Source organism: Lissotriton vulgaris, chromosome 2_1, assembly GCF_964263255.1.
Source record: "Lissotriton vulgaris chromosome 2_1, aLisVul1.2, whole genome shotgun sequence".
NCBI classification, from domain to species: domain Eukaryota; kingdom Metazoa; phylum Chordata; class Amphibia; order Caudata; family Salamandridae; genus Lissotriton; species Lissotriton vulgaris.
Window position 1 is genome coordinate 1,730,207,393 of NC_141687.1, and position 12,239 is coordinate 1,730,219,631.

Below are 12,239 nucleotides of genomic sequence, written 5' to 3' on the forward strand. Positions count from 1 at the left end.
CTACATTCCACCTTAAGGAAAGTGTTATTAGGGAGGAGACACCCAGCCTACTCACATTCCCTGGAATGTCACCAGATGTTACGGACTGGTTACTAGAAGGAGTTACATCTGATTCTCCTCTGGATTCTTGCCCCCTGAAGGTGTTAAAAATTAGTAGAGAGGTTATCATTCCCCACCTTACCGCTAAACTGAATGTAGCCATCTCAGAGGGGCAGTATTCAATCTCATGGAAGTCTGCAGCGGTTAAGCCACTCTTAAAAAAGCCTTCATTTGACCCTACGGAATTAAAAAATTATCGTCTGATTTCTCTACTACCAGTCCCAGCCAAGATTTTGGAAACCTATTTAAATTCTCACCTTAGTGCCTACCTAATGAATCACCTGATACGTGATGGTTCAAAACATGGCTTCAGATGCCACCATAGTACTGACATCCATACTCAGGTGGATGCAGGGCACACCACATTGCTGATCCTACTTGACCTTACCACAGCTTTTGATACCCTATCTCCTCTGAGGCTGGTTGAAAGTCTCAGGGAGATAGTGATCGGGGACTCGGCCCTAGGGCTTCTCGCATCCTTTCTCAGGGATCGGACATAGACAGTGAAAATGGGCCAATTCTATGCGGCTTTTAATTCCCTGTTGTGTGGAGTTCCACAGGGCTCCTCCTTGAGCCCGACACTTTTTAATATCTTTGTTGCCCCGCTGGCGAAGGTGGGGAGACCCTTTGGGCTGGAGGTGTTGTCTTATGCAGACGACACCCAAATAATGGTGTCCATTACTCACAGCATTAGGGGCTCCGCTACTAACTTTAAGAATTGTATACCAGGCAGTCTCACCCTGGATGGTGGAAAATGTTATGAAACTGAATGGGGAGAAGACCGAATTGATATTGAAATTGATATTTGGTAACCAACTGGATATCTGGTCCAATGATTGGTGGCCGCACACGCTTAGCAGTTGCCCTGGCCCTGTATCCCATGGGATAGCCTGCAGATTAGTAGGACAGTGTCCACCTGTTTTGAGATAGTTAGGATCCTTAGGAAAATCTCCCAGTTCCTCTTGTTAGCCTCATGAAAACAAACTGTTATTGCCCTAGTAATGTCCAGATTTGATTACTGTAATGCCCTCTTTCTGGGTATTAACAAAGGCCTGGTGCGACGTCTGCAGCTTGTGCAGAATGCTGCTGCCAGGCTGGTGATGGATTTGCCAAAATTCCACTCAGTCTCGGTTTCTCTCATCACACTGCATTGGCTTCCTCTGGAGCGTAGAATTCTATATAAAACCCATTGCCTGACCCATAATGCCTACTATGACTTAGGCCCTGATGGTATTAAAACAATACTCCAGCGTTCTGTTCCTACTAGGCAGCTCAGGTTCCCAAATAAAAATCTACTAACAGTGCTGAGGTTTAAAAAGGCAAAATGGGGAGGTATAGTTTTTCTACTGCTGCTGCTAATCTGTGGAACTACCTCCCAGAAGATCTCACTTCCTCTTCCATAAGTCCTTGAAGACGTGACTTTTTACACAGACCCCAGATTGAGCTTGCATTTTTGTCTGTACATTGGTCCCGCTATAGCACCTTGATGCCCTTGGGCTAAGTTAGCGCTTTATACATTTTATATTCATTCATTCATTCAACTACATCGGTATGCAAGATATTGATATTATATATGTCCTAAAACAATATTTTTGACAGTGATATTAAAGACAACAATATAGGTGTCACAATATTCTTGACATGATATTTAAGTTACACAATATTTTCAATTCAATATTTTTATCTAAACACCTGCATTTCTAGTTGCAATTATAAATAGTCCTTTTGCTGACTTGATTGAATTTTTGAAAGCTGTGAGGCCTGCATCACATGTACACTATTCTTGAATGGGGTGTTGTCTCTTCAAAATGCTTACAGAATCATAAAATAGCATGGCAATCTATCTATGCACCAGCACTGTACACATCCGATACACAGCCCTATTGACAAATGTCTCATTTTGATAATCGACTAATCCACCACTCTTATTCATAAAAATGCCCACGCCCATATCAAATTGTTTTTAGGAACATAAATGCAAAAATCAATTAAGGATTTCCAGTTTGAAATTTACACAGAGACAAATTGCATATGGCTTAGAATGAAGCATGAATACAGTGAATAGTTTCCTTTCATTTAAGATAACTATAATACTAGGACATAAACATATTAGTCCCACTCCAATCCTTCCTACTCTGAACTTGTCCCCAACTCCATATACAGAAGTCATCCACAGGAAACCTGCACATTATGGGCCACATGCATCAAGCACCTCAATTGAGATTTCTATATATAAATTTTTAAGAAATCGCTATTTTGGAATCGCAAAAGTCTAAGCATAAAAATAAATCGCAAATGTTTGCGATTTAGCTAAAAATCATAATCGCTAATAGCGATTACCTATTACTGAATCGCAAAAAGCGAATCCGCAAACACAGATTCGCAAATACCAATTACTTCATAATGATGCATCTTGATGACTTCACTACTAGGAAGTGATACTGGGATTGCTCACACATGTTCACTGAGAGAAGCAGAGGAGGAGGCAGACTGTTGGAGCTGAGCGGAAGTAAGCTCAATAGCGAGCAGAATTTGAGCAAGAACAGCAGCATGGTTCTGGAACAGGGGACAAGAAAGCAGAAGGGGGCAAGAGGAAGCTGAAATTCAGTGATAAAGAACTTGAAGTGCTCATTGAGGAATTTGTCCAGAGCCACGACAAACTGTTTGGAATGCTGTCACTGCAGGTCCCAGAAGCAGTGAAAAGAAAGATATGGCTTGGGATCCAATCCAAGATAAATGCAGTGCAGGGTCACACAGTGAACCATATCTGACCTGCGCAAGCACTTGTATGACCTGCGTAGCCGTGCCAAGGAGAGGGTGGGTGCAAGGCTTGCAGATGGACCATCAACTGAACGTTCCAACACACCCCATGAGGACCTGGTGGAGTCGACACTGCAGCTGGAAGCAGTTGTTGGTGTTACACAGATTGACACCTCTGAACACGACATACCTCACAAGATAAGATCAATGCAAATAATCATTCACTGTTAAATCTTAAAAATTACCCCTCAATGCAGATCATGCTTAGCGTAGTTAATCTGACTCCAGTCGAAATTTTACTTGCCATACCCAAATGCATTATGGTATCAGCATACAGCAAATACCAATTGAAAGGCAAGGAGGGAACAATACAGAATTGGTGCATCAGAGAACAACAAGCAAGTGATGTTTATCATCACAGATGCAGCTGCGCAGGAGACGGACATTGGTGATGTCCATGACACACATGATTATAAGGCACAGTCAGATGAGGATACAGAGGTGACACCAGCATCCCTGATACCTGCAGCCACTAGACACAGGAACAAAGTGCCACCACTGCCAGATTTACAAAGTGAGGAGGGGAGCCAACCTGACACTCCAACACCACAGGCTGGCCATACACCCACAACAAGACCGGAGGTACAAATGCGGCACAGAACGGTCCACTTTCATAGGCAAGGGCACCCATGGTAGCTGCAGGAGATGATGAGTCTGCTGTCTGGGATGCCTGGAGGGATAGATACTCAAGGTTGAGTGTCTACAATGCAAAAACGTGCAGTTAATGCCGGCCCAACTTGGAACATTGGCAAAAAACATTGGTGGAATCAGGGACTGCATGAAGGAGCTCACCACTTCTATTGTGGAAGGACAGAGGGCCACAAATGAACATTTTACAAATGCAACCAAAGCAATGCATGACTTGTGCAGGGTGATGCAGGATGACCATGCAATCCCAACGCAAGACGCCTCATAATTTGATGGTACGCATAGATTGGTACACCAGGGCCATCAATCAGCTGAGCACAACCACAGCTGAGCTGTCCCATCGTGCTGTGGGGATGCTAGTTAAGATGACCCAGAGCTGTGAGGATGTGACCAGGGTTCTAGGAGGAGGGGAGAGTGAGGTGGCCTACAGCCTCAGTAGTCTCCTGGCACCAATAACAGCAAGCAGGAAGCGCAGTACTCAGAACACCACTGGCTCCGAAGGCTCCACAAGGGATATGGCAGAGCCTACTGGACGGCCCCGGCAATGTGTGGCCGCAAGAAGTGCATTTTGTGAACCTGAAATGTGGTGAGGCAACCAGTAGCATGAACATTGTCTGGACTGCCACTTAAGTACCATCGCAATGCTATGTTGTTTTATTTTGCATGACACAATGCCTGTTTGCACTTGGTATGTGTGCATTAACACTACCACATTTTTTTTCATTAAACAGTTAAGCACGCAGTGTGCCATCTCATCATTACCCACCTTGAAAACAATGCTAAGTCATTTCTGCATGTCTCTGTCTCCCCTCTGCTGCGCTCGGACCGCGCGCATGATGCTTGTGGTGGTTGTCTTGACTTATTGTCTTCCTCAGGCTCGCTGTCAGAGAGTTCCAGGGGTATGCCTCTAGTAGAAGCAATGTTGTGCAACATGGCACAAGTGGCCACGATTTTGCAGCAGGCATCTGGCCTGTACTGCAATGCACCACCAGTTTTGTGGAGGCAGTAGAACATAGATTTCAGTAAACCAAATGGTCTCTCAATCACATTGCGTGTGGAAATATGCACCTCATTACATCGCTACTCACTTGGGGTACTTGGATTTAGGTATGGCGTCAGTGTAAGGGAGCACACACAGTATGGGCTATTACCTACAGGTTGTAAAACAAAAACATTACTCACTGCTATGTGTCACCATGACCGAAGAGTCTGCAAGACAGTATTATGTCTGTTTACCAAGTAAGTATCCTTCGCCAAATTCACCCGCAAGGAGACGTCTTTGTATGCCACTGTATCTGAAGGTGTAGGAGTTATGTGTACTGCCAGGGTGACTAGCCACTATGTCTTTAATGGTGATTTTGGAATTACAGATGACTTGTATGTTCAATGAATGGTATGATTCTCTGTTCCTGTAAATGTACTCATTCACTGAGAGCAGACAAATGGCTACATGTGTCCCATCAATGCAACCAATGACATGGGGAAAATGTGCTGCCTGATCATATTTAGTTTGCTCTAATTCCTGTTGTTTTGTGGGGAACCTTATGTGGTGGTGCATCCTCTGCCACATGACGTCGAGGAATGAGTTCAAAAAGTGCAATAGTGCACTTTCAGAGACACCTCCAGCTGATGCTATTATTCCCTGGAAGCTACCTGATGCTAGGAGGTGCAGCGAACATAGGACCTGCACATGAGTGGGGATGGCATGTGTCCTGTGGGTCTGATGCTGCAGTTGTGGATCTAAGTCATCCATGAGATCATAGATTATGTCTGCATTCAACATATATTTGTCATAAATCTCTTCCTCTGTCTGTCCTAACAATGTAACCAGCACTGGAGAAGTGTGGCTCAGGGGTTAGAGGCGGCAGACCCGGAAGCTGAGATCGGCCCTGGACCAGGGTTCAATTCCCCACCTCGACGGGGCTTGGGCTCAATAATTCCACGGACTCGATAATTCTCGCTCCGGTGCCTACTCGACTCACGGGTTCACACTCTGCGACTCTGGGCAATAGCTTGCTTAATCTCCACAACGGCCCCTTGCTGCGGGATGCCTGGCTTTCACCTTGTGGATACTCTGCCGGGGTCATCTCACAGGGGAATACCAGGACGGGTTCCCTAAGCAAGCGCTTAGATGCCTGCGATGTGGGTAATTGCGCTATATATGTACATTTACATTTACTTTGAAAATGTGCTCCTGTATCCTCCTTCTTCTCTGAGCTGCTGCTTGTAGCCTCATCCTCCTCGCTGTGACTTAGACCGCTGCCATTGTGAAACATTCTGAGGCATTCTGTGTATGTTGAAGTTGTTTGGTAATGGTTACTGTTGGGACGGGAAGTCTCCTGCTTGTCTCTGGAGAGAGTGCTTCCCCTGCCTTATGCTAATCTCTAAGCAAGTCCCTCAAAAGCTATCATGGTTTCTAGATCCCTACCTCAGTGAGCATGATAATCATACATGTCCACTGAGGGTCTCCCTGTTTACATGGATTGAGACTCTAGAGCTTGGCTCTGAGGTCATGGGGCATGCCTAGTGTACCCCTATTTTTCAGAGAGTGGCTACTGCCCTCTCTATTAAGGCTGTGGTAGACTGACATTGGTGGCAGCAATAAATCTATAGTCAGGAGGGGTGAGTCCCTAGGCAACCTCCTGACCAAGTCTGTGCAGTTTGCATGCCTGTAGTCCTTTTGCCTTTGTCTACCTGACGTGTGTTTGAGAGCCCACGGGTGTACTGGGAAAGAATGATGAATTGAGCCAGTGTGAGGAATGCGAGCTGTTCTGCTGGACATCACAGCACCCCCGTGCCCCTCCCCATTTCCTTGGAAAGGCCTGGTGGGCTGGGGTAGACACTCCGTTCTCATCAGGGGTTAGCTGCACTAACTCTGAGAAGAGGACACTCCCCCACTGGTCAGGGCCTCCTGGGCTGGAGTTAATTAAAATTCCTCTTTAGGGAGTTACACAGCCTGATACCAGGAGAACATGGGGTGGAAATGGGGCATGTTTTACCCATGCATTGAACACGCCATGAATGGTTTGTGATTGGAGGTTTATTCAGGATGCAAAAGTAGCAGACCCTCTGATTGGATGAGCCTATCAATCAGAGGTGATAAAAGTCTGGCCTGAGTGGTCAGCTGTTGTTCAAGACTGGTCTATGACTGAAGAGGCGGCCACACCAGGTCCGTCTGAAGATATCCAGGCGTGACCCGCAGTGTGAAGGCAGAAGATAAGACACTGTTCACTGCGTCTGGAACTAAGGCAGTTTTCTCTATGACGGGTGGAGTCTGCTGCCAAGAGTTCAAAGAGAATCCACAGCACCAGCAACATTGGAGACCAGCTGTTTCTGTGAGGCTTGGGGGAGCGTGCGCTTTTGACCAAGGAAATCACAGACAGCTGCCCAAGGTGTGGAAAGGAAGCTTACAGCACATCAAAGGAGTTGGTGTGGAAAGGAACCTTGCACCACATCATATTTGTATTTGTATATTAATATTTTCACTCTCCACCATTGCTTACTGCACCATCTGTGTTTTTTCATTACACTATTGGTGATTTTTCTCACCATGATCAGTACTGCATTACTGTGAATAGTTTCTTTCATATGACTTTATAATATTTGTAAACACAAAATAGTAAAGTAGAAATAATTTCTTATACAGAGAGCGGTAAAGCATTTATTGCTTATGCCACTGCAGCTTTTAGTCAGTGATTATAAATACTTTTTTCAAATGTTTTTGAATGTTCTCCGTGTAGCATACGGCCCTTCTGTCAAATCCAGTTCCATCTGAAATATTGACCTTCCCTGCCATTCTAAACTTGAGGGCATATGCACAAGGAGTTAATGCCACCAGAACGTCACTCATTTTGATGTTCTGGTGGCGTTAACTCCTTCGCCTTATTTACAAGGCGCCGTAAAGCCACTTTTTGTGGCTTAACAGCGCCTTGTAAATAATGCTCCCATTCACGCAGCATATAACGTTAAAGGGTCTTGCAATGAGTTTTGCAGTGGGCGTTCTGCCCCAACATCCTTGCTTTTTGATGCTGCCCCATATTTAAAAGTCATGGGGCAGTGCCCAAAATAAGATCAGGAAATACTTGGTCTTAAAGAAACGATACAAGGAGAAATGTTTTATCTCTCCTCGTATATTGATCTTTCAACATGTGCAGCTTTCTGCAACACACATGAATAGATCAAATTGCCTGTTAAGATTTCTTATGTGCAGGAAGGTGTCCCTTCCTGCACATACACTATTACCCCTGCACCACAGGCATCCTAGCAAAATGGCGCTAGGGTGCCTGCACTGGAGCTAGGCAGCTTTTTTGCACCAGCACTAGGGGAAATGCAGGGGTGCACTTTATTTTTGTAAATACAGTGCATCCCTGTATTTTAAAACTGTTAGAGCTGTCATGTCTTTTAGGATAGTCCCGTCATGTATACCCCCTTCTTACATACATTGTCCCATCCACACTACAATAATGATTCGAAACAGGTGACCTTTCACGTAGTAGCTTCCTCCTGTCTCTTCGACACCAGGCTCTTAGCCTTCTATCATATCCCTGTACAAATTAGAGGAGAATTCCTTCCAAGCTTCCGGGGTCCTGCATGCGGAATCTTCGACAAGCAGTGGTCTGACATCCCTTGTGGGCTGTCATCCTATACACAGAGAGGGGTTCCTTCGTTCTAAACTATAAGGTGAGGAGGCTGGTTCATCCCTAGGGGTTTCTTGGCTACATATATAAATACAGGTTGCACCTACACATCTAGGCTAGGCTAGATACATTTAGGCAAATCGTCTAGGGCATGCATTTTAGGAATAAGCAAGTGCTACTGTTTTTATTTGAACTGTTTCTGTTCATCTTATTAGCACTATGGTTGAAATGTATCTACGATTTACTATGTTGTTACTAGCAATCTTCTTTGTATGCTTCTATCTCCTGATTGTCACAGCACACAAGTTTTACACAAGGCTGTAGCTGGACCAATAAATTGTTATTGAAACATCCCACATCACCATCCTGTGTGTTTTCTGAGAGAAAGGAAGCACAAGTGTCTGAGCTAAACATACTGTACTGGTGGTGGTAGTGGCACTGCAGAGCTAGCTGGTCTAATGACTGACATATCCTGTTGGGGTGTTCCGAAGCGGTCGGGACACCAAGCCCTTAGTTTAGGTCATACAAAACACGCAGGTCCTGGGGGATTCCTAGGAACTATTGAACTATCAAAATTGATAATGGTGCTATCAATTTTAGAGTAACACCGTGCTCATCCAGTTTATTGTAAATAAATCATTTAGTTCTAATGATGTTAAATCTCTGCCCAGACAGTATAGACAGTATCCTGATGTGTTTAAATTCAAAACTGTGAAATATTACTGACTCTGAATGTACCCATTATGCAAACTAATTTATTTATATTTAGTGTACAAGTGTGCAACCTTGTCACATGATTTGCTTTAAAATTCTAGTATCTTTACATAACTGGTAAGCAAATAATATTACACACAAACTAATTATGAGAGTTAGCAATGCTCAATTAAATGTTGAAAAGGAGGACACAATTCAGAACTTTGCCCATTAAACACTTACGGCCTCATTACAATGTCGGTTGGAAAGCATTCCTACCAGTTCCTTGTCAGAATTGGTTCTGACCGACTCTGGCATCGTAGAGTCCGACCAACCAATTATGATGTTTCCGAACACCATTCGGAACGTCACCCATTGACTTCAATGGGAGCCTGTGTTTCGACCGACAACACAGGCTCCCATTGAAAAATGGGTTGACTGCGGAAAACCTTGGACCCTGTGGCGGGCCCCAATGGGGCCTGCCACTCAGTGCCTGGTTGTAAAGAGGGGTCCCATGGGTACCCCCACAGGCCCCAACTGGAGGCCTCCACGTGAAGGGGAAAAGAGACTCAATTGATGGACCGAATGCAGAACAAATCAAAACATTCACCCCTAGTAAAGAGATCTGGGTTAAATCCATCATTCTTTTGCTCACCATGCCACACCAATTTAGACCTGGCCATATGCAAATAATTCTTGACCCTGTATCTCATGGGAACAGTCCATCCCGAACTGCCAAGCCAGGTCCTCCCTGGATCGGAAACAAGCATCCTAGGACCGGTTTCGGGGTTTCACCTCTCTTCAGCCAGGATAGCCTGATTCCAGTGGCACAGTGAGCTCAGGACCCACGCCTGGGCATACCTGGTGCACTCAAGGGGAGAAAACAAAAGACACACAATTGATGGACGGAATGCAGAACAAATCAAAATATTCACCCCCAGTTAAGAGATATGCGTTAAATCCATCAGTCTTTTGCTCACCATGCCACCCCAGTTTTGACCTGACCATATGCAAATCAGTCTTGACCTTTTGCCTCATGGGAACAGTCCAGCCGAAACTGCCAAGCCAGGTCCTCCCTGGACCTGAAACAAGCATCCTAGGACTGGTTTGGTAAAGGGGAGCCTTCTACGGGCCCTCAAAGTCAGTTTCCAACAGTCTTTTTGTGTCGGACAGACTAATTTTGAAAGTCTGTGAGAATCCAACATCGTAATACGTCAGCAACGCGGTCCATAGATCTGTATGATTCGGCTCAGAGTCTCCGAATGCTGGTGGGAACTGAGTCAGAAAGACTGAATGGTTACCTTTCCAACGTAATCGGTAAGTTGGAATTGTTTCCGAGTTGGTTGGAAGCATGGGTTCCGACATGGGCCAGAAAATGTGAACGCTGTTTGGAGCCTTTCCGACTAGTATTGTAATGAAGACCTGAATTATAAATGCCTATGGCTGCTACTGTACCTAACACATAATAAGGCATATTTCAGTTTTCTGATGTCATGTTTATCTCCTTCTTTATTGCAAAAGAATTACAGCTCTCAAAGACACATTTCTTTTTTCACATTGTTTTGTAACTAATAATTTCCTCTTTTATCACCTACAGCAACGACATTGCCTTCAACCACCAAATGTCTCCGGGAAGTCTGCAAGTGGTCTCCCTGGTATGACACTTCTAAACCTCAGCAAGATGCAGCAAGTGGAGACTTTGAAACATTTGACAACATTAGAAGACAAGGAAATACTATTTGTTTCACTCCAAAGGACATTAAATGCAGAGCAGAAAGTTTTCCATTCACTCCCATAAACCAGCTCAATCAAATTGTGCAGTGCGACAGATTATTCGGATTGACTTGCTACAATAATCAACAGTCCTTTGTACCATGGTGCTTCAATTATCAAATCCAAGTCCTGTGCTGTGAGCTTGTGCCCTGCACTGCTGAAACTAGTTCTACAGAGATGCCAAGAACAACGACTTGTATGTGTTCTGTCAATGGCCAAAACTTCTCTCCTGGTAAGTGCATAGCAGTAGCTGGGGTTATGTTGATTTGCTTATGCTTTCTTATCTTTACGATTAGCTGTGTGTAGGAGGATTTCATTCAAACTTACACTCTCAGGCTTTTTCTTGAAAGCATGTGAGCATGGAGGAGACACAGGGCGATACAGTCTAAGGGCCTTATTTATGAAGGTCTTGCGCCGCCGATGCGTCACTTTTAAAATGGTGAAAAGTGACGCACCAGTGGAGCAAGCCCTTCATAAATGAGGCCTTAAGTCATTTGACATTTGTCTGGCTTTTCTCCGGTCTGGCTGCGGAAGGAAAAAATGCTTGCCAAGCAAGTATCACATTTGTAGTTGTGGGTTTTGTGCATTAATGACTAAAGCTGACCAGCACACAGAGAGTAAAGTTGATGAGACATTATGGATAGTTTAAAACTATTGCATTGTATCAACAAAAAAAATACATAACCAGAGGTTGCATTAAATCCATCTCACAAATCCTGGATGACACAACCTGGCAGCGATATTGAGATTAATGTGTGAAAACATTGAAAATGAACTTGTTATAATTCCTTGCGTTCAAGGCACCATTTGAGGAATAAGCAACCCCTATTCTGGCAGCTGTCTTGGCAACACCTGACTGGAATGCAGGTAGGTACCATGGCAGGTAGCAACAGCAGGTGGAGCCATTTGGCGTGAAAATACTTGAAATATAGCTAGACTGCTAGGAAGTAGGAAGCTAAATGCCTCTTTGACTAGTACCCCTAAGATCCTAGCATTTTCTCTTATTTAAAAAAAAAATTGTATTTATATTTTCTACAACCAGAATGCAGACATCATGAGACATGAGTAATATATCCAATAGCAGAACATTTACATGTCAATTTCACACATTAACGTATGCAGTATATTATAAAAAATTGCAAGACTCGGAGACTGCTATCAATAATAAAGGTAGTGACAGGGGGAGTTAGAGGCCCTATGTGATTGTGTCTTGACTGATGGTATATAAGGATGACGTAGCAGAGGAAGAAGGAAGTGCCGAGCTCTGGGAGTCTGGCTCCAGAGCGAGCAAATAAGTATGGCAGGGTTGACAAATATCTTTCGGTCAGGCTGTGGGAGGTTGTAAGTAGCAAAACTTCCCTTGTCACGTCACAGTGAGTCACATTCTATAGCCAGGCCTTAACAGTAGGACGTATTCCACTGCTCCAATGAAGTGCAATCTCTCTCTTTGCTAGTAACAGAGCAATTACTGTGAATGTGCGGATACTCTTTGGGATGGTCGCTTGTTGTATCTTATATCTTCCTGCTGCTCAGCTTGAATGTATGAGATGTGGAATGTTGGATGAATGG

The 12,239-nt window shown here is 44.3% G+C and overlaps 1 protein-coding gene across 1 annotated transcript in view; it reads left to right on the forward strand.

The window, feature by feature from the left end:
- The window catches only part of LOC147733202 (mucin-2-like), a 1,332,790-nt gene that overhangs the window by 1,042,310 nt on the left and 278,241 nt on the right, over nucleotides 1-12,239 (forward strand). Inside the window, exon 29 of the mRNA XM_086957736.1 lies at nucleotides 10,495-10,902. Within this exon, the coding sequence (XP_086813862.1) occupies nucleotides 10,495-10,902 (408 nt within the window). The remainder of the gene's footprint in view (nucleotides 1-10,494; nucleotides 10,903-12,239) is intronic.